The sequence below is a fragment of the Scyliorhinus torazame genome, chromosome X (assembly GCF_047496885.1).
Source record: "Scyliorhinus torazame isolate Kashiwa2021f chromosome X, sScyTor2.1, whole genome shotgun sequence".
Classification (NCBI taxonomy): domain Eukaryota; kingdom Metazoa; phylum Chordata; class Chondrichthyes; order Carcharhiniformes; family Scyliorhinidae; genus Scyliorhinus; species Scyliorhinus torazame.
Window position 1 is genome coordinate 37791609 of NC_092738.1, and position 27637 is coordinate 37819245.

Genomic DNA, 27637 nt, shown 5'->3' on the forward strand with positions numbered 1-27637 from the left:
CTTGACAAAGCCAAGTCCAGCGCTGTCCGTGTAGCCTTTTCTCTTTTACATCCTTGGGGGTGGGCGCACCGGAATAATACGGACCTAGGGTTGTATCTTGGTGGTCTGGTAGCTCTCCCTTTTTTATCCTGTCCTGTTTAATGTGTTGGGAAGTGCTGACAGCACTAGCCATAATCCAAATTCACAGCTGCTGAATTTCCTCAGCTGTATAAATATGTGGAACAATGATTTTCTGTACTGTGCCCGAGGTTGGGATTATGTAGCATTGTACGTGATGTGCAAAACATCCTTCCAGAACTGGGGCTCTCGTGTATTTTCTTTGTACTTTGTGATTGTTATGGTGGGGTTAAAGAACCAGTGATTGGCTCCTACAGGGGTACAGACGGGTCTGGTATCTGAAGGGGAGGGGTGTTACAGCGTGGTATTGGGGCCTCTGGTGCTGTTATGTGGAGATGCCGGCGTTGGACTGGGGTGAGCACAGTAAGAAATCTTACAACACCAGGTTAAAGTCCAACAGGTGAGGAAGGAGCAGTGCTCCGAAAGCTAGTGACAGACCTGTTGGACTTTAACCTGGTGTTGTCAGACTTCTTTCTGGTGCTGTTGGAAGTTGAGGGAGATGTGTTCGGGTGTGCTCCCAAACATGGCGCAAAAAAACAATCGTGATGTCTTGCGGCCGTTGCGAGCAATTGCAGCATGGGCACCATTTTACCCTGTTTGCACGGCTTTATCCGTCTGCCCTGGTTCTGTGGCGGTATGTATAGGGGCATCAAGTTAAGTGTAATGATTGTACTGAGTCAATGCTGTTCTCCTGTTCCCCAGTGTGGGCTTCTTACATGTGCTCAGCGGGACCATTCCGGTGATTTTGTTGGGTTATTTTGTTAAAATTAAAAACCAATAAAAATACTTTTTTTTAAAAACTGTAATGGCTTTGAAGATGGGCCGTGTTGCTCCTACTCCCATGTCACAGAAACCTGGAGAACCTGTGCAACTGCATCAGTTCATTTCGACTTGAAGTTAAACTGACAGCTGGGTGGGACTGTGATATGGTGATGCAGATCATTAAAGAAATGAAGACAAGCCTACACAGTACGTAATCATTCCTCTTCAGTACACACTGTAGGACGTCATCAAGGGAGCACAACATAGCAGGGATAGGCCCCGTGAAGGAACCAGAGTGTTATCTTAAGAGAGAGAGTTGAAAATTATGCTCTGTAAATTTATCAGTAAAATGGAACATGGCAACATAGGGACAGAGAGAGAGTGAGAGAGAGGGAGATCCAGATTTCCATTAACCTTTGTCTGAACAACTGCTTCACCCCATGAAGGACCTAGGTCTAATTTAAAAATTTAGTCTCCTTTTGTACTCTTTCCCCCCCTCCCACTCCCCATACACACCATCAGAGGAAATAGCTTCTCATTATTAACTCCTGTAATCATCATAGTACATCTCAATTAGATCGTCTCAATCTTCAAGCCTAGACTATGCAACCAGTCTTCAATCCTCTTCACCAAACGTGGGTTTAAAAGCCAGGATACATCAAAGCTGCAGTATTGCACAGAACTCCCATGATAGTGCGAAGTACAGCCATATAATTCGGCATAACACCACAACCCCCCCTGGTGATCAAGGCATGGGATTAGTGGAGCAGACATCCAGCATGACGGGGGCTGTGATCCATTTTAACCCAGGCTTTGTGGCCCGTGTGTTCTCCTGATGCACAAATCCTGCCTGGTGATGCTGAAGGCATGTTATCTGGACTCAACAAGACCATCCACGTGTTTAGAATCAGTTTGGGATTATCATCTTGCATTGTAGATTCTGCTAATGAGCGATAGAGAAGATGGTACATCTCGCTCTCTCTCTCTCTCTCGCGCTCTCTAAGAAACTTGACAAGTAATTTACTCTTACCTCATATCCAAACGTAATTGCCATAACTGTAATGAGGAAACCAAAGAAAGCTTCCAACTTTCTCAAACCTGAAGGAAGCAGAGGATTCCTGTTAGAAAGGCTTGTATCTATAAAGCACCTCATCACATCCCAAACATCTCAAAACATTTCCCAGGAAATTACATTAAAATGTGGATTAAGATGTTGATCATTTTAAGAAGTCTTACACCAACCAGGTTAAAGTCCAAGCCGTTTGTTTCGAATCACTAGCTTCAGGAGCACAGCTCCTTCCTCGGGTGAATGACTTTAACCTGGTGTTGTGAGACTCTTTACTGTGCCCACCCCAGTCCAACGCTGGCATCTCCACATCATGATCATTCGGAGTTCAGGGTCCCACGAAAAACAAAGTCTAGTTTAACAATTCTTTCGTGGGATTTTTGGTCGAGGGAAGAATGTTGGCCAGGACATCAGGGGAACTCCTTACACTCCTACTAATAATGACGTGGGACCTGGAATTAAATCTGTTCCAGTGCTTTAGATTGAAGTCACTCCCAAAGGGCAAGCACCTCTTGAGAGGATACCGCCCTGAAGTGCGAGCCAAGATTATCTGCTCAAGTGGGGCCTATAACCTTCTGATTTAGACCTTGATCAATCCAACAATACTGTAGAAGACATTGGCTATTACTGAGTTGTAAGGAAAGTAGCCATGTTCCCAGATGACCATTGGCTGCTTTCTCCTTTGAGGGGTCGAGCAGACTGATGGTGGTTTAACCTCAGGATCTCCACACCTCAGGCGAGGGGCAAAGTTGAGAAGACATGGATAACCTCAGCCGGTATGGGGAATTGAACCCACGCTGTTGGCGTCACTTTGCACCACAAACCAGTTGTCCATCCAACTGAGCTAAACCATGCACGCAATCAGAGCATGCTGAGGTTTAGAAGGTGCAATTTTGATGGACAAAATGAGACAGCATAGGTCATAAGGAGAACCCAGGTTTAAATGAGGTCCAATGCTGAATTGCACAACATTTAGCAATGTCCCCCCCCTTGGAGCTCAGGTACAAAATAAGTGCATATGCATGTCTGCTCAATCAAACTGACTTGCTGCAGGCAACATCATCCTTACTGCAAGGCTGCTGGTGTGAAGTGAGCAGTCCAGTCTCCCCAACCCCCTCCCCCACACACACAATGACCATCTGTTTCTGCGTTGAACATGTAGTGCTTTAATTGTTTGTGTATTTTTTGCGAAAGCAGCCAGCTTCTCGGCCAGACTGCACCCTTTGCGATTGCTGTGGCGTTACAAGCTGCAGAATTTTTCTTTTTAAAATCTTTTTATTGGCATTTCTCATACTTATAAACAGTTGTATACATACATCACATTCTTCTTGCCGCGCTAATTTCCTTGAGGTTTATTTTGTCCTTCATTTAACTGCTCCTATGTACATTTCGCTGCCCTCTGGATCAGTTCCTCCCCCTTCCCCGTGCAAGCTGCAGAATTGACAGCATGGAAATCCTTTTGGGACCCGATGTGTTACGGGAATCGGTAAAGAGGTCCAGTGACATCACAGGCGTTCGTGTTCTCTCTCGCCGATACCCAAGATGCCATATTTTACAAGTTGTGCCACTCCTACCTGGTCTGTCAGACATGCGACTGCTGCCTCACCTGGTGCAGGAGGGGTGGCTGAGCTTTGCTGTCCACTGCAGACCAACTTGAAGGATTAGGACAGCTTTTCCGGTGGTTCTGGAGGTCACTATGGCATCCAGCGACAGGATCCTTCCACAATACTGCAGCAGAGATCTGCCCGACAAGTTTGCTTGTATGTAAAGCAAGTGGCTGATGCCATGAATGCAAGGGGTGGGGGGAGCAATACTTGCAGGGGCCTGGATGTGGAAACCCTGACAGGGAACCTTCCCAACTGCCCCTTCTCCTGCCAGCTAGATAATAAGAAAGCTACACGGACGCAATATTTTCGGTGTTCCTTCAGGGAGAGAAGTGCAGTGTCACCGCCAACCATTTCACTTGTCAAATCTAACAGGAATAGCCTCTGGCAGGAACAGCAGGGTCTGACTCGGGTCTTTGGAATTCCAACCAGCACAAATACAGGAGGTATCGGTTAATGCACAGAGTAAGTAGCATGGAGGCCAGTTTGATGGAGTCCTGCGAGACATAGCGTTGAACTTCAGAATTGGAGGGAAATTGGCACACGGAGGGAGGGGTGCTGTTCTGGTCTTTGTGGTCTGAGAGAGGGAGCAAGTAGCAGCAAACCTGGGAACTGAAGTCCAGAGGCTTTAGTTATGTAAGCATGAAGGTGATTGGTTGGTGAGTTTTCAGGTTTCCTTTTCGGTTAAGCTGGGGCAGAAGTTTAAAGCAGGTCCAGGGAGATATTAGTATTAAAGTTATAACTTAACAAGTTAAACTACTTCATATAACTATGAATAATCATTGCATGGGTATATCTAAACTTGAAACCAAGTTGGTTAAATAGGTAGGTGATGTGTTGCAGCTGTAGCATGTGGGTGCTGGTGAGATCCACAGCAACCACACCTGCTCCAGTGGTGGTGCAGTAAGTGTCAGCAACTCGAGCATCTTTGGCTCAGATGGACACTGCAATCCATCAGGGAGGGGGCAAGTAAGCAGGACATGTTTCGGGAATAATTCTGGCAACTCCTTCAATTTGGTAAATCAAATTTAGTCCCTGGTCAGAGACAGGAGGGAGTGACTACGGGTGAGGCAGATGTGGCGATCCAGATGCACTGCAAGGGCCTCCAACAGGTTCAAGATCCTTGCAAGCTGTGCAGGGCAGCACGGTGGCAGTGGTCAGCACTGCTGCTTCACAGCTCTGGGGGCCCGGGTTCAATTCCGGCCTTGGTCACTGTCTGTGTGGAGTCTGCACGTTCTCCCCGTGTCTGCGTGGGTTTCCTCCGGGTGCGCCGGTTTCCTCCCACAGTCCAAAGATGTGCAGGTTAGGTGGATTGGCCATGGTAAATTGCTCCTTAGTGTCCAAAGGTCAGGTGGGGTTACTGGGTTACGGGGATAGGATAGAGGTGTGGGCTTAAGTAGGGTGCTCTTTCAAGGGCTGGTATACTCTCAATGGGCCGAATGGCCTCCTTCTGCACTGTAAATTCTATGATGAGAGCAGGGACTGCAGGGACGAAAACTGATCACAGCACCATGATATAGGGGCCATTCAAGTGGGGGGAGTAAAGGAAGAAAGTAGTAGTATGGGGATGTATGTGGTTCTCTGCAGCCGAGAATGCGAGTCCTGAAGTGTTTCCTGCCTGGTGCCAGGGTAAAAGCCATCTCCTCGGAGATGGAGAGGAACTTGGAGCGGAAGAGAAAGGATCCAATTCTTGTGGTTCATGTGGGCACCAATGACATAGGTAAGGTTAAGAAAGAGGCTGTGATGAAGGAGCACGAGCAGCTAGGGACTAAATTAAAAAGCAGAATCTCAAAGGTAATAATCTGTGGATTACTACCCGAGCCACGAGTAAATTGGCAGAGTGGAAATAGGATCAGAAAGTTGAATGCAAAGATTGGCGTGGGAGAAATGGGAGGGCTTTAAACTTAGTGGGGGAGGGTTCAAGTGAGGGGAGATTCAGGATTAACAAAGTAAGGACAGGGCAATAGAGCAGGGCGGCAATAAGGGCAATGATAACCAGAATGTCACAAGAATGGACAGAACATACAAACGGAAGGGTGCGCTAGCAAATAGGGTCAGGGTTGGGAAAAATGGTAAAATTACAGAATTAAAGGCCATTTTTTTTTTTTTTTTTTTAAAAAGGGGCAATTTAGCGTGGCCAATCCACCTACCCTGCGCATCTTTGGGTTGTGGGGGGTGAGACCCGCGCAGGCACGGGGAGAATGTGAAAACTTTACAGACATTGACCCGGGGCTGGGACTGAATCCGGGTCCTAGGTGCTGTGAGGCAGCAGTTCTAACCACTGTGCTACCCTTATCTGCAGCATTCATAAAATGATGGATGAATTGAACACACAAATTGCAATAAAAGGAGAATGATATTGTCATTACGGAGACATGGTTGCAAAGTGACTAGGGCTAGGACCTGAATATTCAAGGCTATTTGACGTTTTGGTAGAACATGAAGGAAAAAGAGAGATCAGTTGATAGTGGAGGAGATCAGTACAGTGGTGTGAAATTATCTTGGTTCAGAAGGTCAACATGTAAAGCAGTTTGCGTGAAGATAAGAAATGGCAGGAAAGAAGTCACGGGCGGGAGTAGTCTCTAGGCCCCCAACCAGTAACTACATTGTAGGACAGAGTAGAATTCAAGAAATAATGGGGGTTTAACAGTACTGCAATAAATGTAGGAGATTTTAATCATCATGCAGATTGACAAATCAAATTGCAAGTTAATTTTTTTTCTCTCCTTTTGTAGAATAAATCTGTTCTTTTCCGATTTTGCTTGTTTGGGATTTCCCGGTTGGGCAGAGTATTCATAACTATTGTAGATGCATTTGTGTAACTGCTTATGCACAAATATGGTCAATTTAACAGACTAATGAAGGGCAACGAGTGTCTGAATGTGAGGGGTTTCAAGGGTGGAAGTGTCGGGGGAGGGGGTGGGGAGGGGGGAGGGAAGAGAGAGAGAGAGAGAGAGAGAGAGAGAGAGAGAGAAGATCCGGAGTATAAGTCACGAAGTCTTGCTGCAATTATGTAGGACATTGGTGAGATCGGACCCAGAATATTATGTACAGTTATGGTCTCCTTACTGAAGGAGAGATATACTTACATTGGAAGCAAGGTTGACTCGCTCAGCCATCTTATACGGAAAGGGTGAACAAGTTGTGGCCCTGTACCCATTGGAGTTGAGAAGAATGAGAGGTGATTTTGTTGAAATAGAAAAGTCTGAGGGGGCTTGACAGGGTGGATGATTCCTATTGTGGGGGAATCTAGTACTAGGGAGCAATGTTTCAGAATAAGGAATCGCCCATATAAGACGGAGATGAGGAAAAAATTCTTCTCTCAGGTCGTTAAATCTTTGAAATCTCGGGGTGGGTGGGTGGGGGGGGGGGGAGAAAGAGGAGAGAGAACGACAGACAGGAAAGTGTGGGCGAAGTTACAATCAGATCAGCCATGATCTTATTGAATGGTGGAGCAGGCTGCAGGGACCGAATGGCCTGATCCTGCTCAGAATTCTCAAATTCTGATACCCTCACATTGCACGAGTTGCTGCAACATTGCAGCTATCGCACTTGCCCTTGTCCTCTCTCTGGCTGCACACTGTCTTGTCCTGGAAACACACAATAATGAACAGGGTAGCAAATGCCAGAGAGCACCAACAAAGCCACGTGCTCAGTCAACCTCGTTCCCTGTACAAAGGTATTGCAAAGCAACTTGCATGCGGTTTGTAATGGCAGGATGCATAGAGATGAAATAGACATATCAGCAGCTCTTTTGCGCAATGAAAGGGTTCTGAGAACAGGGACTGAGCTCTCTATATTCTATGCAAGATTGAGAGAAACATTCTCATTTCTTCCATGCTTTCCGCAGTATGTTTAAGAGTTTACAAAGCTACTGCCCTCAACAGCAGCCTAGAGAACTGCTGAGTCTAGGTACGCAGAGTACGCAGAGTACGTCGAAGAAAGGTGACTTTGTTCCAAGTTTAATCAACACCTGCATTAACTTGGAGACACCCCATTTATCACCCCATTAGGACGGCAGTTAGGTCGTGCGGTGCAAAGAACCAGAAGATCCAGGTTCGAGTCCCACTCCAGAACTTGATGGCCAAGGAAGATGCGTTCATTACACGGCCAAACAGATGGGAGAGTATCAACTTGTAAATCCACCCAACGCGCACCAGTAGCAGGTGGTAAGTGAGAGATTTTTCTGGTCAGATATTTGATGGAAAGAAATTGGAGCCTCTACCATCATCGTCCATAGCTCAAAACTACAACATACATGTAAAAGTGCATGTTACAGAAACTCGGGACTGCTCGAGGGGCTGGTTGGTTCAATTGGCTACGCCAACAGGACGGGGTTCGATCCTCACTCCGGCTGGGGTTGATTTAGGACCTGCCTCCATGCCCTGTCCATGGTGGTGATCACTGTTGGTTGGACCAGCATTCAGGCACAGGAGGATAGTCATGAATTGATCGCTATACAATTGACAAAGGTGAGTTTGAGCTCTCTGGCCTGGAGTGGGTACCAGAAACATTTCACGAACCAGGCTTACTAATCGGGTTAGTAAAAGCTAACACACCGTACGCTTTCTTAACAACCCTCTCAACCTGGGTGGCAACTTTCAGGGATCTATGTACATGGACACCGAGATCTCTCTGCTCATCCACATTGCCAAGAATCTTACCATTAGCCCAGTACTCGGTCTTCCAGTTATTCCTTCCAAAATGAATCACCTCACACTTTTCTGCATTAAACTCCATTTGCCACCTCTCAGCCCAGCGCTGCAGCTTATCTATGTCCCTCTGTAACTTGTAACATCCTTCCGCACTGTCCACAACTTTAGTGTCATCTGCAAATTTACTCACCCATCCTTCTACGCCCTCCTCCAGGTCATTTATAAAAATGACAAACAGCAGTGGCCCCAAAACAGATCCTTGTGGTACACCACTCGTAACTTCACTCCAGTCTGAACATTTCCCATCAACCACCACCCTTTGTCTTCTTCCAGCTAGCCAATTTCTGATCCAAACTGCTAAATCACCCTGAATCCCATGCCTCCGTATTTTCTGCAGTAGCCTACCGTGGGGAACCTCATCAAACGCTTTACTGAAATCCATATACACCACATCAACTGCTTTACCCTCATCCACCTGTTTGGTCACCTTCTCAAAGAACTCAATAAGGTTTGTGAGGCACAACCTACCCTTCACAAAACCGTGTTGACTATCTCTAATCAAATTATTCCTTTCCAGATGATTATGCATCCTATCTCTTATAAACCTTTCCAAGACTTTGCCCACAACAGAAGCAAGGCTCACTGGTCTATAGTTACCGGGGTTGTCTCTACTCCCCTTCTTGAACAAGGGGACAACATTTCTCTGCTGTGTCCAGCTCTCTCTCTTCTTTCCGTAACCCCCCCCCCTACCCTGCTGAGTCCGGCCATCCCCGTTGAGTCCCTGACCGTAACAGTGTCCGCTCTGTCTCGTCCTGGCCCCACTATTTTTAGTCAGTCCATCACGTCCAACATGGTTCCTTGGGGGTCAGTCACTCCCTGACACTCTCACCCTCGAACCCCACCCTGTTCTGTTACTCATTACCCTTCATGTAGCCTGCCAAACTTACCATATTTGTCCAAAAACAGGAACACAAACGTGTCTACAATAGTTATTAATACTCCGCCCCACAGGGGAATCCTAAACACACAAAAAGGGAAAAGAAGAGATTTATTCCACAACAGGAGAAAAGACTTGATACAGCAACACCATTACATCATCTTTTACAGAATTTCTCGCCTTCCTTGCCCGAATTTGCCCCAGCATTCCACACACAATTCCTCCAATAAGATGGAGCTTGTATGTGCATTTGTGAACCGTGTTAGCAGGGATAAGCTTCGTGCTGTCTCATTCCACTTTCAATTATTTCCTACACTCAAAGGAAAACGCCTCTTTGTCCACATAGCGTGCACCTGTCTTTCCTTCCTCCAAAATTAATCAGCTTCTAAAACCCAATCTTGGGGTCATGGACCTACCAACTGACTGATCCCATCTCAAGTCTCACACTTTGCTGGTGCCCTGCACTGTGGACTTGGGGACCCTTCACCTTGGTGTCTTAATCTTAAAAATACTTTTTAACAGTCACTGAACGAGGGTAACTTAATATTAGATATATAGGAATCAAGGGTAAAGGTTGCGTGGCGCAGTGGGTAGCATCTCAGCCTCTGAGCCGAAGCTCTGGGTTTGTGTCCAACCCAGGGAAGGTGTGTTTATAACGCAGCCAAAGGTGAGGGGCGGGACTCCCCGTTTGGGAGACTAAGTCCCCATGCCGGCATGGAAACGGTGGTGTTTTACACCAGGAAAACAAGTGCAAAACGGCCACTGATTCCCTGCTCCGCGCGGGTGGGGGGGGGGGGGGGCTAGCAACCAGGAAGCGTAGAGCTCCCAGCCCTAGCTGCTGATATGGCCTGGAGCATTACCGGATCCGTGGCCGCGCATGCACACGGCGGCGCCGCGCTTCATGGCGGACACAGCCCACGGACCCGGACCGTAAAAAAAAAAAAAAACCCTTTCAGCCGGCTCGCGCGCCCCGGACCACCTCCCCCCCCCCCCCCCCCCCCCCCCCCACCCCCCCACAGTGCCCCCAGCCCCGAATAAAGCGCCCCCCCCACGCCCGGATCAGCCCTCACCTGACTTTGGCGGCGCTGGACTGAGTCTGCAGCCGCCACGCTGAGTTCCCGACGAATGAGACCATGAGAGACCCACGTCGGGAACTCGGCCGGTCGGAGGAGGAGCATTGCGGCGTGGGCCTCAGACAATGTCCTGACGCCGTCGAGATGGCGTGCGTACGCCGCTTTTCAGGGGCAGAGCATCACAAAAGCGGCGCCACCCCGATTCTGTTGTCATCAGGGATTCTCCGCCCTGTCGCCAAACGCGATTCTGGCGTTGGGGATTGGAGAATCCAGCCCATGAAGTCTCAACTTGCAAATGCTTCCAATGCACATCAATGGTCGGGGGTTAGACCAGGATTGATTCCTGGTCACCCACGTACTGGAAGGAAGGTTGGAGCCTCTATCGTCACAATCCATAGGTCCAGAAACAACATGCATATAGACTCTGAGCAAACTGCAACACTCCACCACCAGAAACTAAATGGCAGCTGCCTTTCAAATATGACCCCCACCCACCACATTGCACCAATTTTAAAAAGTCCTAATCTTTCTCACGATATTCACCGTTGGGAGATTTCTATTATCTCTTCACGGATTAGGATTAGACAAGGTGGATGTGGAGAGTAACGGAGGTAGAGCCTCAAGGGGGTAAATGGCCTGTTTCTATACCATCCTGCCATTCGAGAACAAAACCTAGCCTGGTGTTACCCCCTGCAATCGGTTTAGAAGCCTGCACCATCCCACTGAAAGAACCCGAACTGCCAGAACTTCAAAAATGGCATAAAATTGGTTTGAACACGATGTGGATCCAAATATACGACGACACTCCGCAGACTGAAAAACCGAGTAACGGTGAAGCCGCACTTTTTAAAATCCAGACACCAAGTGAAGGCCCAAGTGCAGGAACAGCTGCCAGCACTCAGTCAAGAAAGCAAAGAACTTGCATTTATATAGCGCCACATACTGCCTCTCGGAGTGTCCCAAAGGGCTTGACAGCCAATCAGGCACTTTCGAAGGGCAGTTACTGTTGTAATATAGGAAACGCAGCAGCCAATTTGCGCACAGCATGACTCCACAAACAGCTATGTGATCCTGACCCAGATGGTCCGTTTTTTGGCAGTGTTGGCTGAGAGAGGAATGTTGGCCCACGCCAACAAGAGGTTTCTCTGCTCTTCTACAAATAGCGACACTGGTAACTACATCCAGCTAAACAGGGTCTCAGTGCAGCCTTCCCTCAGTACTGCAGTTTTAACCCTCAACTCTATGCTCAAGTGAGGTTTCATCCCAAAAATCTTGTAACTCAAACGGTGACAATGCAACCACTCGACCACAGTGAAAGCACTTTGTTCACAACTATGGATGTTCTACACAATCACTTGGCAGGAGAAATCCAAATGGGTCACTGTGCTCTGCCTCAACATCACAACGTTCACACTGCACGAATGTCGCCTGTCTGACTACTGTAAAGTTAAAGAAAACGCAAGTGTAACATTATTAATGCTGCAGATTGCAAACAGCCAGTGTTAACATGAAACACTCCCACGACAGGCATAGCACAGGGTTAGACATAGAGAAAAGCTCCCTCTACACTATCAAACACTCCGAGGACAGGTACAGCACGGGGTTAGATACAGAGTAAAGCTCCCCCTACACTGTCCCCCTCAAACACTCCCAGGACAGGTACAGCACGGGGTTAGATACAGAGTAAAGCTCCCTCTACACTGTCCCCAACAAACACTCCCAGGACAGGTACAGCACGGGGTTAGATACAGAGTAAAGCTCCCTCTACACTGTCCCCAACAAACACTCCCAGGACAGGTACAGCACGGGGTTAGATACAGAGTAAAGCTCCCTCTGCACTGTCCCCATCAAACACTCCCAGGACAGGTACAGCACGGGGTTAGATACAGAGTAAAGCTCCCTTTACACTGTCCCCATCAAACACTCCCAGGACAGGTACAGCACGGGGTTAGATACAGAGTAAAGCTCCCTCTACCCTGTCCCCATCAAACACTCCCAGGACAGGTACAGCACGGGGTGAGATACAGAGTAAAGCTCCCCTACACTGTCCCCATCAAACACTCCCAGGACAGGTACAGCACGGGGTTAGATACAGAGTAAAGCTCTCTCTACACTGTCCCCATCAAACACTCCCAGGACAGGTACAGCACGGGGTTAGATACAGAGTAAAGCTCCCTCTACCCTGTCCCCATCAAACACTCCCAGGACAGGTACAGCACGGGGTGAGATACAGAGTAAAGCTCCCCCTACACTGTCCCCATCAAACACTCCCAGGACAGGTACAGCACGGGGTTAGATACAGAGTAAAGCTCTCTCTACACTGTCCCCATCAAACACTCCCAGGACAGGTACAGCACGGAGTTAGATACAGAGTAAAGCTCCCTCTACACTGTCCTCATCAAACACTCCCAGGACAGGTGCAGCATGTGGTTAGATACAGAGTAAAGCTCCCTCTACACTGTCCCCATCAAACACTCCCAGGACAGGTACAGCACGGGGTTAGATACAGAGTAAAGCTCTCTCTACACTGTCCCCATCAAACACTCCCAGGACAGGTACAGCATGGGGTTAGATACAGAGTAAAGCTCCCTCTACACTGTCCCCATTAATCACTCCCAGGACAGGTAAAGCACAGGGTTAGATACAGAGTAAAGCTCCCTCTACACTGTCCCCATCAAACACTCCCAGGACAGGTACAGCACGGCGTTAGATACAGAGTAAAGCTCCCTCTACACTGTCCCCATCAAACACTCCCAGGACAGGTACTGCACAGGGTTAGATACAGAGTAAAGCTCCCGCTACACTGACCCCATCAGACACTTCCAGGACAGGTGCAGCACGGGGTTAGATACAGACTAAAGCTCCCTCTCCACTGCCCCCATCAAACACTCCCAGGACAGGTACAGCACGGGGCTGGATACAGAGTAAAGCCCCCACCACACTGTCCCCATCAAACACTCCCAGGACAGGTACAGCACGGGGTTAGATACAGAGTAAAGCTCCCTCTACACTCTCCCCAACAAACACTCCCAGGGAAGGCATAGCACGGGGTTAGCTACAGAGTAAAGCTCCCTCTGCACGGTCCCCATCAAACACTCCCAGGACTGGCACAGCACAGGGTTAGATCCAGAATAAAGCTCCCTCTACATGGTCCCCATCACACACTCCCAGGACAGGTACAGCACAGCATTAGGTACAGAATAAAGCTCCCTCGACACGGTCCCCATCAAACACTCCCAGGACAGGTACAGCACGGGGCTGGATACAGAGTAAAGCTCCCTCTACACTGTCCCCATCAAACACTCCCAGGACAGGTACAGCACGGGGTTAGATACAGAGTAAAGCTCCCTCTACCCTGTCCCCATCAAACACTCCCAGGACAGATACAGCACGGGGTTAGATACAGAGTAAAGCTCCCTCTACACTGTCCCCATCAAACACTCCCAGGACAGGTATAGCACGGGGTTAGATACAGAGTAAAGCTCCCTCTACACTGTCCCCATCAAACACTCCCAGGACAGATACAGCACGGGGTTAGATACAGAGTAAAGCTCCCTCTACATTGTCCCCATCAAACACTCCCAGGGCAGGTACAGCACGGGGTGAGATACAGAGTAAAGCTCCCTCTACACTGTCCCCATCAAACACTCCCAGGACAGGAACAGCACGGGGTTAGATACAGAGTAAAGCTCCCTCTACACTGTCCCCATCAAACACTCCCAAGACAGGTACAGCACGGGGTTAGATACAGAGTAAAGCCCCACTACACTGTCCCCATCAAACACTCCCAGGACAGGTACAGCACGGGGTTAGACACAGAGTAAAGCTCCCTCTACACTGTCCCCATCAAACACTCCCAGGACAGGTACAGCACGGGGTTAGATACAGAGTAAAGCTCCCTCTACACTGTCCCCATCAAACACTCCCAGGACAGGTACAGCACGGGGTTAGATACAGAGTAAAGCTCCCTCTACACTGTCCCCATCAAACACTCCCAGGGCAGGCATAGCACAGGGTTAGATACAAAGTAAAGCTCCCTCTACACTGTACACACACGCATGCACACACACACACAAACAGCATAAATATCCCTCTATTTTCTCTCATCAGCTTGTTTCAGCCCCAATCTCAGGAAAGCACCTCCTCCTGCACCATGGAAATATTTATTTCCATTTCGCACTCCCATCTATTACCTTTACTTCTCTGAGCGAGGTTCTCAATTACTGCTGAATTAGGGAAAACTGTGGGTTCAGTCCATTAACAACTAGCTCAAACTTTCCAAAGCCATTTCACATAGTACCCCTGCAAACAGAGCAGACGACCATTGCAGTTTTCCCTCGTTACATACATAGTTACATAGAACATAGAGTGGAGACCATTCGGCCCATCCAGTCTGCACCGACCCACTTAAGTCCTCACATCCACCCTATCCCCATAGCCCAATAACCCCGCCTAACCTTTTTGGTCAGTAAGGGCAATTTATAATGGCCAATCCACCTAACCTGCACGTCTTTGGACTGTGGGAGGAAACCGGAGCAGCCGGAGGAAACCCATGGGGACACGGGGAGAACGTGCAGACTCCACACAGACAGTGACCCAGCGGGGAATCGAACCTGGGACCCTGGTGCTGTGAAGCAACAGTGCTAACCACTTGTGCTACCGTGCTGCCCCACAATCTTGCTTCAGTTGAAGCGATTGTACTTTACCTTCCAGCAGACAGCAGGTTAATAGCTATAGCCGATCCGATCACTTCCTGCATGTCTGAGCCAATGATTGCCAGTTCCACCATCAGCCACAGAGCAATCCGCGGGGCCTGAAACATTCACAATGCAAATACTATTAGAAAAACAACGAGCATGTACAAAGCACCTTTAACATTAAAAAGGCACTTCTGAGGAGTAATCATGTAACAAACGGACTCTTAGCTAAAGGAGGAGATATTGTGGATGACCAGAAGCTTGGTCAAAGAGGTAGGTTTTAAGGAGGGTCTTAACTGAAGGAGAGAAAGAGAGGTTTCGAGAGAATTTCAGAGTTCAGGGACTTGGCATCCAAAGGCCCAGCCACAGTTAGTGGAACGCTAAAATCGGGGGGTATCCACAAGGTCAGAATTAGAGAATCACAGATATCCCAGAGGGCTGTGCGGCTGGAGGACATCACAGAGACAGGCAGAGGGTAATTATCGGGGTATTTGAAAACAAGGATTTAAAAAAAATTAATGTATCAGGAATGGGTAAACGGGACTTGGTTTGAGTTCGAACACGGGCAAAACTTTGGATGAGCTGAAATGTATGGACGGTGGACAATGGGAGGCCAGGAGAGCGTTGGAGTATGTGAGGTGACAAAAGGCATGGAGGAAGGTTTTTACACAGCCTAGCTGAAGCCTGGGTGAAGACGGACGATGTTATAAAGGTGGAAGCAGATGGTCTCTGTGATCGAGAAGATATGCTGAGGTTGCGAACGGTCTCGTTCAATGTCAAACAATGGGCTGGATCGATGTAAATCAGCAGTGAGGAAACACAGCTTCTGGTGTAGGCCAGAGAGGATGGCTGCAGTCCTCCCCATGCTTAGTTGAAAAGCCACTGCGGGACATGTTCTGACCATGATGGGATAGGCAAGGCTGGAAGCACGTGACGACAATCCCACTGAGCTGGATAATGGCCTAGTTAACTCTGATAAAGGAGGAATAACACACCATATTCACAGCGGAGGTCATCTGTCACCCGAATGCTGTGGCAGCGGAATAAACTCGAGAGATCCCAACATGAAACTTGGAAATATTGTGAGCCCGAAGTTTAGAACTTCAAAAAGGACAGACAGGGTTGGTGGAATAGGCAGACAGGACAAGCGATGAAATTTAATGCAGTGAATTGCGAAGTGATGCATTTTGGTAGGAGGAACGTGTCGAGACAATATAAAATAAAGGATCCAACTGTAAAAGGGGTACAAGAGTAGAGAGATCTGGGTGTATATGCGGATAAATGGAAGGTGCCGGACAGATCGAGAGTGTGGCGAATGAAGCATATGGTATCCTGGGATTTGTTAATAGGGGCAGAGATTACAAGAGCAAGGAGGTTATATTAAACTTGTATAAAACACTACTTCAGCCTCTACTGGAGCATTGTGTCCAGTTCTGGGCCCCACACTTTGGGAAGGATGTGAAGGCTTTAGAGAGAGTGAAGAAAAAATTCAGGAGAATGGTTCCAGGGAGAAACTTCAGTTACTGAAATAGATCGGAGAAGCTGGGACTATTCTCCTTGGAGAAGGTTGAGAGGAGATTTGATCGAGATGTTTAAAATCATGAGAAGGGCGACACGGTGGCGCAGTGGTTAGCACTGCTGCCTCACGGCACTGAGGTCCTAGGTTCGATCCCAGCTCTGGGTCACTGTTCGTGTGGAGTTTGCACATTCTCCCAGTGTTTGCGTGGGTCTCACCCCCACAACCCAAAGATGTGCAGGGTAGGTGGATTGGCCACGCTAAATTGCCCCTTAATTGAAAAAAAAAAAAATTGGGTACTCTAAATTTAAAAAATAAATTTATTTGCTTTCAAAAGATTATCTGAAAGGGAAAGACAGGGAGCGTGGTTCTGGGTAGAATGCTCCTTCAGAGGGTCAGCACAGACACTTCCTATTTAATCAATATTGGAGCGGGGAAGGTCAAACCACCAGAGAAGGCTACGGTGGAGAGATGCATACGGGGCAGCACAGTAGCACACGTGCTTCACAGCTCCAGGGTCCCAGGTTCGATTCTGGCTTGGATCGCTGTCTGTGCGGAGTCTGCACGTTCTCCCCGTGTGTGCGTGGGTTTCCTCCGGGTGATCCGGTTTCCTCCCACAGTCCAAAGATGTGCAAGTTAGGTGGATTGGCCATGATAAATTGTCCCTTAGTGTCCAAAAAGGTTAGGTGGGGTTACTGGGTTACGGGGATAGGGTGGAGGTGAGGGCTTAAGTGGGTCGGTGCAGACTCGATGGGCTGAATGGCCTCCTTCTGCACTGTATATTCTATGTATTACGATTGTTAAGTGGTTTAATTTATCAATGAGGGAAATGTTTAGTGGATAAACTGCATTTTCCTTTCAGTTCTCACCTCGCATAGATGTCGGTTGTGAAATGCATTTTACGTTGAATTTGAACTATAACACGTACCTTAGGATACTGCCGGTGGCAGACCTCAGCAAGATGCATCCCAGTTACCACTCCTAAGCGGGCAGCCAGGCGCTGCAGCAGCAGTCCTATAATGGTAGCTGTCAGCAATATCCACAGCAGCTGCATAGAAAGAACACAACAAGGTGCACATGAATACATTCACAGCACAGATAGACATTAGCACCTCAGAGTACGGCAAAAGATTTTCCGCCAATTTGGAAAATCTGTACACTGCGTGTGTAGAAAGATTTTAAAGTCACGTCACATGAGCAGGATATTAGTTGGCGCAGGTACAGCACTGACCCCGAGTCACTAAATATCACTGACAAACTCCTCAAACCAAGCGTTTGGCTAACACTCAGGGCCGAAAGCCAGCATTGTGTGCGTCAGAAAACTATTCTTCAGTACGGATCAGAGCATTTATTGTGCACAGAATTTTACACAAGTCAAAACACAATGTGAGTTTTCCCCCCAAGAATGAAGGATGTACCTTAAATCCTGCCACAGCTCCAGACTGCAGGTCAGATTCTATATTTCCTGGGTCCAGATATGCGATACTCATCAGAAACCCAGGTCCTGTAAATGCCCAGAGCTTCCGGAAGCTAAACCGAGTCTACAGATAAAAAGAAAGAGCAGTCACTTAGGCACATTGGGTTTCTAGCAGTCGGTTTTGATATCAAGTCAATAAAGATGGGTGCACGACAAGATGTTTAAGATCAATCACGAATGAATCGGTATTTGTCCGCGTTCCCCTGATGTCTTGGCCAACATTCTTCCCAATACTAGACCGAAAAACTGTTGGCTACAACACCAGTAGACCTTCTTGCGCTTCTCGAAGCAGAAACTGGACATGGGGATGGGTCCAGAGTTCAACAGCATGATGGCAGTTCCAACAGTGCAGAAATCCCTCAGTACTGTGGAGTGCCAGTCTAGACTGTGCACGCGTGAGCGCGCGCGCACACACACACACATATCCTGGGGTGGGCCTTGAACACAATCTTGTGATTTCCAAAGCAACACTCTTCTCAGATCATATTGTGTAAATGAAGGTGAAGCAATGTGCGTTGGTCAACTGGGTGGAAACCTAGCACAACGCTAAGAAAGCTCCAATTCAGGGGTCGCATGTGGCGCAGTGGTTAGCACTGGGACTACGGCACAGAGGACCCGGGTTCGAATCCCGGCCCCGGGTCACTGTCTGTGTGGAGTTTGCACATTCTCCCCATGTCTGCGAGGGTTTCACCCCCACAACCCAAAGATGTGCAGGTTCGGTGGATTGGCCACGCTAAATTGCCCCTTAATTTGAAAAATAATAATTGGATACTCTAAATTTATTTATTTTTTTAAAAAGAAGGCTCCAATTCAGCTGCTGAGAAATCGGCTCCCTCCTGTCGGAACTCTGCTCGTCTCTTCTGCACGTCTGCAGCTTAACCAGCGAGAAGCAGTGGAGCAGAGCGGCTTCTTACTGCTTGCCCAACCACGACCATCCTCCTACCTTTTGTGGCATTGATGTGCAGGGCTATCTGGCCCACATGGAAAGAACCCAGCCCTCCCGGAGGGCTCTACCCAGGCTGATAGGGCACCTCTTTCAAACATCCATCACCAGGCATGGCACATTAAACCTACTGTGACCTCAAAGAAAACAACAGCGGGCGGGACAGATCGGACTAACTAGAATCACAGTAACCCGGTTCATCAAACATTTTACCTGTTAGGGAGGAACATTAAACAAAGAACAATAAGAAGCTAACAAGCCAGAACAGAGCCCAAGTAACAGAAACGAGAGCTGAGCTCAAACATTTTAGGATTTTTACCCAACACGGAGTTTAATTTACATTCTCATAATGATCCCATTGTGCCCACTTCTCTAACTTGTATTTCATCTCTTAAAGTGGAGCCTTCTCCAACAGCTTACTGAGTAAATGCAGTGGCCGGTCTATAAACCAGTGAGGGGCCAGATTCAATCCCTGGTCTGTACTAAATTAGCTGACCACAGCCATGCTGGTCCGGATGGATTCAGTGGCTCTCTTCCATGGGCCCGGAGGTCGTGGCCAAGCCATGATCCTGTATTTCACATTATTATAACTCATTAATTTCGCTCAGGAAAGCATTGAGATGGGATCTGTTGTTCCTGCAGACAAATAGCCTGTTACGGCTCATCTCAAGAGTAACATATGATAACATATGACTGAACTCAGGCCCCAACAAGAACGAGCACTTTCAGAGGAGGAACAGGGAGAAGACAGGCAAAAGGACTCAAAGACAATTTATTGGAGAAGAGACATGCCAAAGTTATTGATCTTGCACTCATCATGACAATTCGCAAGCACACCAATGTAAGGGAAAACAACAATTTATACTGTATGAGAAGAGAGTGCTGATCGGTTGGTAAGTCTACTCTGATTGGTAGAGGTGCTGCCATGGAGAATGCACCGGTTGATGGTGGCTAACAGATAACTACCAAGAGGTTTAAAATTTAAACCAGGCAACTGGTCACTGCATTGCTCTGAGGAATGAATCACTTATTTTGTTTAGCTGAAGAAGGCACAATGTGTGTACATGTTCTTTCTGTCTGTGAAGGACAGGGTGCATTAATAGATGTAGCTTCCAGTACAGGCAAATAGGGCACACTGTGAACGCGACTATCTTAAATTGCTCGTCAGTGCAATTCCTAGTACACGGAGGATTATTTAGCAAATGCTGTCCAATCGAGGAATCACATCAACATCGTCAGTCACACTTGCAGTGTTGGCAGTTAACTGTCAGCCACCATCAACTGGTGCATTTTCCATTCCAATGCTTCTCCCATTCAGAGTCCATTTGCCAACCAGTCAGCACTCTTCCCAAACTGTATAAATTGTTGTTTTCCCCTTATGTTGGTATTCTTGTGAAGTGTCCTGATGAGTCCAAGATGAAAAGCTTCAAAATGTCTCTTTTTACAGTAATATTCTCGGACTTTACAACCAAATCACTGTTTATCGGGTAAAAGATTTGGGGTATTTTTATAAGAATTATTGGTTAATTCACTTGTGCTGTGACTCCGGATGAAGTGGGGCTGGAATTGACTGCGCACTAGTAACCTAATCTGGGGGCTTGGGTCCGGGATCTTTGGAATGGGAGACAAAATTAAAAACAGTACACTAGGTTTAGTCTGCTGCAAAGGATTTTCTCCAGGTGGATGACTTGTCTCTGGTTTATTTATCGGGGAGGCGGTTGCACTGTGATATTGTCGCTGGACTAGTAATCCAGAACCCCAGGATAATGATCTGGGTTCGAATCCCACCACGGCAGGTGATGGAATTTGAACTCAATAAAATATCTGGAATTAAAAGACTAATGATGCCATGAAACCATTGGCGATTTTTATAAAAACCCATCTGGTTCACTAATGTCCTTTCGGGAAGGAAATCTGCCGTCCTTACCCGGTCTGGCCTACATGTGACTCCAGACCCACAGCACTGCGGTTGACTCTGAAATGCCCTCGGAAATGGCCGAGCGAGACACTCAGATGTATCAAAAACTGCAACAAATAAATCACAATGGAATGAAACTGGCCGGATCACCCGGCATCGACCCAGGCACCGGAAACAAACCCAGTCCCGTTGATCCTGCAAAGCCCTCCTTAGTAAAGTCTGGGGGCTTGTGCCAAAGTTGGGAGAGCTTCTCACAGACTAGTTAAGGAGCAGCTTGATGCAGTCATACTCACAGAATCACACCTTACAATGTCCCAGACACCACTATCACCATTCCTGGGTGTGTCCTGTCTCACCCGCAGGGCAGACCCAGCAGAGCTGGCGGGCAGCATAGTGGTATACAGTCGGGAGGGAGTTGTCCTGGGAGTCCTCAACATCGACTCTGGACCCCATGAAATCTCACGGCTCCAGGTTAAACATGGGCAAGGAAACCTCCTGCTGATTGCCACGTACCGGCCACCATCAGCTGATGAATCAGTGATCCTCCATGTTGAACACGACTTGGAGGAAGCACTGAGGGTGGCGAGGGCACAGAATGTACTCTGGGTGGGGTCAATGTCCATCACCAAGAGTGGCTCGGTAACGCCACCACAGACCGAGCTGGCCGGGTCCTAAACGACATCGCTGCTAGACTGGGACTGTAGCAGGTGGTGAGGGAGCCAACAAGAGGGAAAAACATACTTGATCTCATCCTCACCAACCTGCCTGCTGCAGATGTGTCTGTCCATGACAGTATCAGTAGGAGTGACCACTACACAGTCCTTGTGGAGACACATTCCCATCTTCACATTGAGGAGACCCTCCCATCGTGTTGTGTGGCACTACCACCGTGCTAAATGGGATAGACTTCAAACAGATCCAGCAACTCCAGACTGGGTATCCATGAGGCATGTGGGCCATCAGCAGCAGCAGAATTGTATTGAACCACAGTCTGTAACCTCATGGCCCGGCGTATCCCCCACTCCCCCATTACCACCCAGCCAGGGGATCAACCCTGGTTCAATGAATAGTGCAGGAGAGCGTGCCAGGAGCAACATCAGGCAGACCGAAAAATGAGGTGTCAACCTGATGAAGCTACAACACAGGACTACTTGTGTGCCAAACAGAAGTAGCAAGTAATAGACAGAGCTAAGCGATTCCACAACCAACGTATCAGATCTAAGCTCTGCAGTCCTGCCACATCCAGCCGTGAACGGTGGTGGACAATTAAACAACTCACTGGAGGAGGAGGCTCCACAAATATCCCCATCCTTAATGATGGAGGAGCCCAGCACATCTGTGCAAAAGACAAGGCTGCGGCACTCGCAACAATCTTCAGCAGAAGTGCCGAGTGGATGATCCCTCTCGGTCTCCTCCAGAGGTCCCCAGCATCACAGATGTCAGTCTTCAGCCAATACGATTCACTCCACATGATAAAGAAACGGCTGTATATACTGGATACTGCAAAGGCTGTGGGCCCTGACAATATCCCAGCAATAGTACTGAAGACTTGTGCTCCAGAACATGCTGCACCCCTAGCCAAGCTGTTCCAGTGCAGCTACAACACTGGCATCTACCCGGCAATGTGGAAAATTGCCCAGGTGTGTCCTGTACACAAGAAACAGGACAAATCCAACCCAGCCAATTACCGCCCCATCAGTCTACTCTCCATCATCAGCAAAGTGATGGAAGGAGTCATCAACAGTGCTATCAAGCGGCACTTACTCAGCAATAACCTGCTCACTGATGCTCAGTTTGGGTTCTGCCAGAGTCACTCCGCTCCTGATCTCGTTACAGCCTTGGCTCAAACATGGACAAAGAGCTGAATGCCAGAGGTGAGGGGAGAGTGACTGCCCTGACATCAAGGCAGCATTTGACCGAGTGTGGCATCAAGGAGCCCGAGCTAAACTGGAGTCAATGGGAATCAGGGGGAAAACTCTCCGCTGGTTGGAGTCATACCCGGCACAAAGGAAGATGGTTGTGGTGGTTGGAGGTCAATCATCTCAGCTCCAGGGCATCACTGCAGGAGCTCCTCAGGGTCGTGTCCTCGGCCCAACCATCTTCAGCTGCTTCATCAATGACCTTCCCTCCATCATAAGGTCAGAAGTGAGGATGTTTGCAGATGACTGCACAATGTTCAGCACCATTCGCCACTCCTCAGATACTGAAGCAGTCCCTGTCCAAATGCAGCAAGACCTGGACAATATCCAGGCTCGGGCTGACAAGTGACAAGTTACATTCACGCCACACAAGTGCCAGGCAATGACCATCTCCTACAAGCGAGGATCGAACCACCGACCCTTGACATTCAATGGCATTACCATCGCTGAATCCCCCACATTCAACATCCTGGGGGTTACCATTGATCAGAAACTGAACTGGACCCAGACATATTAATACTGTGGCTACCAGGGCAGGTCAGAGGCTGGGAATCCTGCGGTGAGTAACTCACCTCCTGACCCCCCAAAGCCTGTCCACCATCTACAAGGCACAAGTCAGGAGTGTGATGGAATACTCTCCACTTGCCTGGATGAGCGCAGCTCCAACAACACTCAAGAAGCTCAGCACCATCCAGGACAAAGCAGCCCCGCTTGATTGCTCCCTCTTGTGTATACCATCTACAAGATGCACTGTAGTAACTCTCCAAGGTTCCTTTGACAGCACCTTCCAGACCCACGACCATCTAGAAGGACAAGAGCAGCAGATACCTGGGAACCCCACCACCTGGAGGTTCCCATCCAAGTCACTCACCACCCTGACTGGGAAATATATCGCCGTTCCTTCACTGTCGCTGGGGCAACATCCTGGAACTCCCTTCCTAACAGCACAGTGGGTGTACCTACACCACATGGACTGCAGCGGTTCAAGAAGGCAGCTCACCCCTACCTTCTCAAGGGGTAATTAGGGATGGACAATAAATGCCGGCCTAACCAGCGACGCCCACATCCCGTAAATGAATAGACAAAATGTTTTAAAGAGCTTCAAAGCCACATGCTAGTCAAATTGGCAAGGAGCTCAGAAATAGAGATACCAGCTAGTGCAAGGAAGATGGAGATAACTGACGCGATTGCTCAACATTTAAATTGAAAGAAATGCTCGGAACATAGGAGAGCCCTCGATGTAATGTAGCAGCAAGGACAGCTTCTGGTGCGAAAGATGAGCTGGAGAGAATTTGGTTGCAGTTGAAGCATGAAGGGGAATTAAAAAAGAATAGAAAAAGAAATGAGAGTTGGAAATTAAAATGAGGAGATTGGAATTAGAGAGAGAGAAAAAGCGAAAGAGAGACCTCCAGCTTTAGGCCTGGAATTGAGAGGGGAGGTGCCAGAAATTAGAGAGGAACTTAATCTTAGAACAGAATCCAGTGATGATATGTTTATGCCTCCTGCAGTAAACCCATTGCCATTCACTTCAGGTGCAAATATTTCCCAGAGCATTGCTGTTTTGAAGGGAAATATAGATGATAGCATGGAATCAGTTAGTCAGGACGAGGACAGTAATGACAGTGAAGTGACACCAAGCTACAGCTGATTAACCCACATCCTTTTAAAGGTCCACGGTGCCTCTTCAAGGTAAAGGAAGTCAATAGCAAAGGAGATGAAATAATGAGTAATCAATTCCTTTTGAAAATTAAGATGAAGTTGGATGGAGAACATGTGGCGATTCTGCAACCACATCTGTTAACAAAACACAGGCGGTTCATGGAGCCAACAACATGCCATCCTCCAATTCTGAAAGCAAAAATAAGTTTAAAACTGGAAAGCACAGTCTGTATTACTAAATGGAGATAAGGGTTGTGAGGTAAAGACTGTAAAACAAAGAATGGTGCAAATGCAGCCAACCAACTTGGGAGGATTGAACCCTCAGCTGTACTTGATGCTGAAAGTAACCATGTGAAGAAAAAGAGAGAATGCAAAGCTGGAGGGGTTGAGAGTATTTATTCATTAAAAAGAACCCAAATATTCCCTCAGCATTGACAATATTGCTTGCAGTTCTACTGGAGAAGATCCTCAAAATTTGGATAAACATTAATTTGACAATCAGAAAAGACTGGCGGCATTACCCAAGAGACAGAAAGAGACAGAAGAGACTGATTAATAATTAGTTCTTATAATAATTACTAATAATTAGTAATTCAGGGGGTCCTCTCTAATTTGGACAGTCAGGCAGAAACCGGACAACGTTGCCTTTGAAGAAGAGAGTGAAGACAAGGCACTGTTTGAAGATATCAGAAGGGGTTCTAAAACCAAATATGAAAACCTATCAACAGGAGAAGAACAGAGAGAAGGTATAATAAAGATACTGAAAGAGTGTAGACAGAGTTGTCAGGAAGCACCAGGGGGGACTCCATTAACTAATCATAGAGTAGACCTAAGAAACTCTGAACTAATAAAGCCACATTTGTCTCACCAAAACCAGAGACTGGCTCAGTTAGAGACCGAAATACAGTGCATGTTGGATCTGTTGCGGAATCAAGTGAAAAGGCTGTGGTCCACAGAACATAGAGTTTGAGAGATTGAAGGCCATGTCAGTGGGCGAACCGATGGCGCACGCCCTGGACTTTTCAAAACCATGGAAAATGGCCACAGACACCAGTGCCCTGAGGGGGCATGCTACTACAAGATGACGTTGCAGAAATAGAGATGCCAATGGGATTTTCTTTTTAAAACTTGCCAATGGGATATTTTTTTAAAAACTAAGTCCATGCCAAAGAAAGTATTCTACCATTGAAAAGGAAGCCTCAGCATTGACACTAGCCCTTCAGCACATTGAGGTCTATGTCCGCCATGACGATAAAAAAAGCTTAGTTTATACGGACCATACTCTGCTTGCATTTATAGAGATGTTTAAATCCTGGAACGCAAAACGATTTTGTTGCCGTTTATTGTTGTAGTGGCTCAATGTTAAAGTTGTACACATTTCTGGAAAGGATAATTTGATTGTGGATGCTTTGTCACAGGTTTTAAGGGCTTACTCGTTACCAATGTAGAGACTGGGAAGGGAACTTGCACACTGGGGATAGATATGTGTTTGTGATTTGTGTCTTGCAAACCTCATAATGAAACATTTGTGCTCGGATGTTGCATTCTTTTAGGGCGGGAGGAATGTAAGGGCCCTTGCTGTTTATTCCCTTATTTTCCCTTTCTTTTAATTTGCCGTTTATCATTTTGGATCCATGGATGATTTTTTAAAAAAATTTAGAATGCCCAATTATTTTTCTTTTCCAATTAAGGGGCAATTTAGCGTGGCCAGTTCACCTAATCTGCACATCTTTGGGTTGTGGGGACGAAACCCATGCAGACACGGGGAGAATGTGCAAACTCCACACGGACAGTGACCCAGAGCCGGGATCGAACCTGGGACCTCGGCGCCGTTGTCCCAGTGCTAACCACTGAGTCACATGCTGTCCCTGATCCATGGATGATTAATGGACATGTATCTTTAAGTACAGCAGCAAAGAGAAAGTGGAATTCAGAAGTTACAAGAGAGAATACTCTGCTACTCTCTACTCGTTTGAACAGGAATTTCAGGCCTTTCGGCACCAGAGAGAGACATGGGGTGGTACCCTGTCTGATTAATTGGCTGATCAATGAATTGGCCAAAAGGAAGTACTCTGCCCAGTAACAGGTGGTGCTTGGATCCTGCCTAAGTGGAATGATTTTCAGAGACCCAAGGAGCTCAGTTTGACACCTGGCAGCACAGGGAGATGAACAAGGACACGGTCCTACCTATCTCTCCTCAGTGTTTTCTCCAGAAAGACTGTGAGTGCTGTATTCCTGAAGCTGCAGAGAACCTGAATGAATGAATCTACAGGAAAACTATTACAGGCTGTGGACAAAGACAAGGACGTACTCTCTCTCTCTCTCCGGAAAGGCTGCGAGTGCTGTGTTTCTGAAACTACAGAGACCTGAATGAATCATTGATAAAAACCCTCGAACTGAAAGCAAAGTTTGAAGAGTAAGGTGCTGGAAACCACTATCTGAAACAAAGACTCTTTTTTTTCTTTTACTTATGATTTTGTACCCCTTTCCTTCACTTTGCGTTTGTCTGTCTTGTGTGTGGGCAAGTTAAAGTGGGGAATCAGATAATAGTTAACCAGTTGTATTTGCTGCATATTTCATGATAATCTTGTTATAAATAAACAATATAAATAAACAATTGTTTACATTTGCAAACTGGTGACTGTAATTATTGGGCAGCCAAAGGCCAAAGACCTTGGGAATTTTCATAAAATTATTGGTTAATTCGCTCGTGTTGCGATTCCAGATCATGTGGGGCTGGAATTGACCAGGGTGTCGGAATAAACACAAAACAGTTCTCACCGAACTATCGTCTGGAATCGGGATCGTCTCATCCAGATAGGTTTGCGAGCTTTCTTCGGTTGGATCGGGAGATGCTGGTGGAGTGATGGTGCTGTACCTGAAGTGAATGTTAGCTGTGCCATCCGCCTCGAGCTGTGTCTCTGAAAAGAGAAAGAAGGGCATATTGACCAATCCTGTTCAGTTCTCAATCAACATCCTTCTTTTAAAATCGCAGGGCACGAAGACAACATAAGCAAGGACAATACTAATAGCCCATCATTCAAGATATGAAGTCAACCAGAAAGTGTAGGATAAGAGCCACCTTTAGGTCAGATATACAAGAGGCAGTATGTTATTTTTCACAGATATTGGATACGAAGAGATTATTCACAAGAGGTTTACCGGAAAGATTTAACAAACAACTTTTGCGTACTACCAACGGAATGTTCGAGCAAGACAGTCAACCCAGTGAGATAACCCACTGTACCCCCGAGTGCCAGAGTGTGAAAGGACAGGGTGATAACCCACTGTACC

General features: G+C 47.4%; 1 protein-coding gene across 8 annotated transcripts in view; it reads right to left on the reverse strand.

The window, feature by feature from the left end:
- The window catches only part of LOC140405537 (natural resistance-associated macrophage protein 2-like), a 214439-nt gene that overhangs the window by 134720 nt on the left and 52082 nt on the right, over positions 1 to 27637 (reverse strand). For 7 of the 8 annotated variants that reach the window (XM_072494098.1, XM_072494101.1, XM_072494102.1 and 4 more), the window contains 6 exons: positions 27125 to 27264; positions 17846 to 17968; positions 17356 to 17475; positions 14921 to 15027; positions 9152 to 9222; positions 1910 to 1977 (listed from right to left, as the gene is read on the reverse strand). In XM_072494098.1, coding sequence (XP_072350199.1) covers positions 1910 to 1977; positions 9152 to 9222; positions 14921 to 15027; positions 17356 to 17475; positions 17846 to 17968; positions 27125 to 27264 — 629 coding nt within the window. The remainder of the gene's footprint in view (positions 1 to 1909; positions 1978 to 9151; positions 9223 to 14920; positions 15028 to 17355; positions 17476 to 17845; positions 17969 to 27124; positions 27265 to 27637) is intronic. The other variant, XM_072494097.1, reaches the window with a different exon arrangement.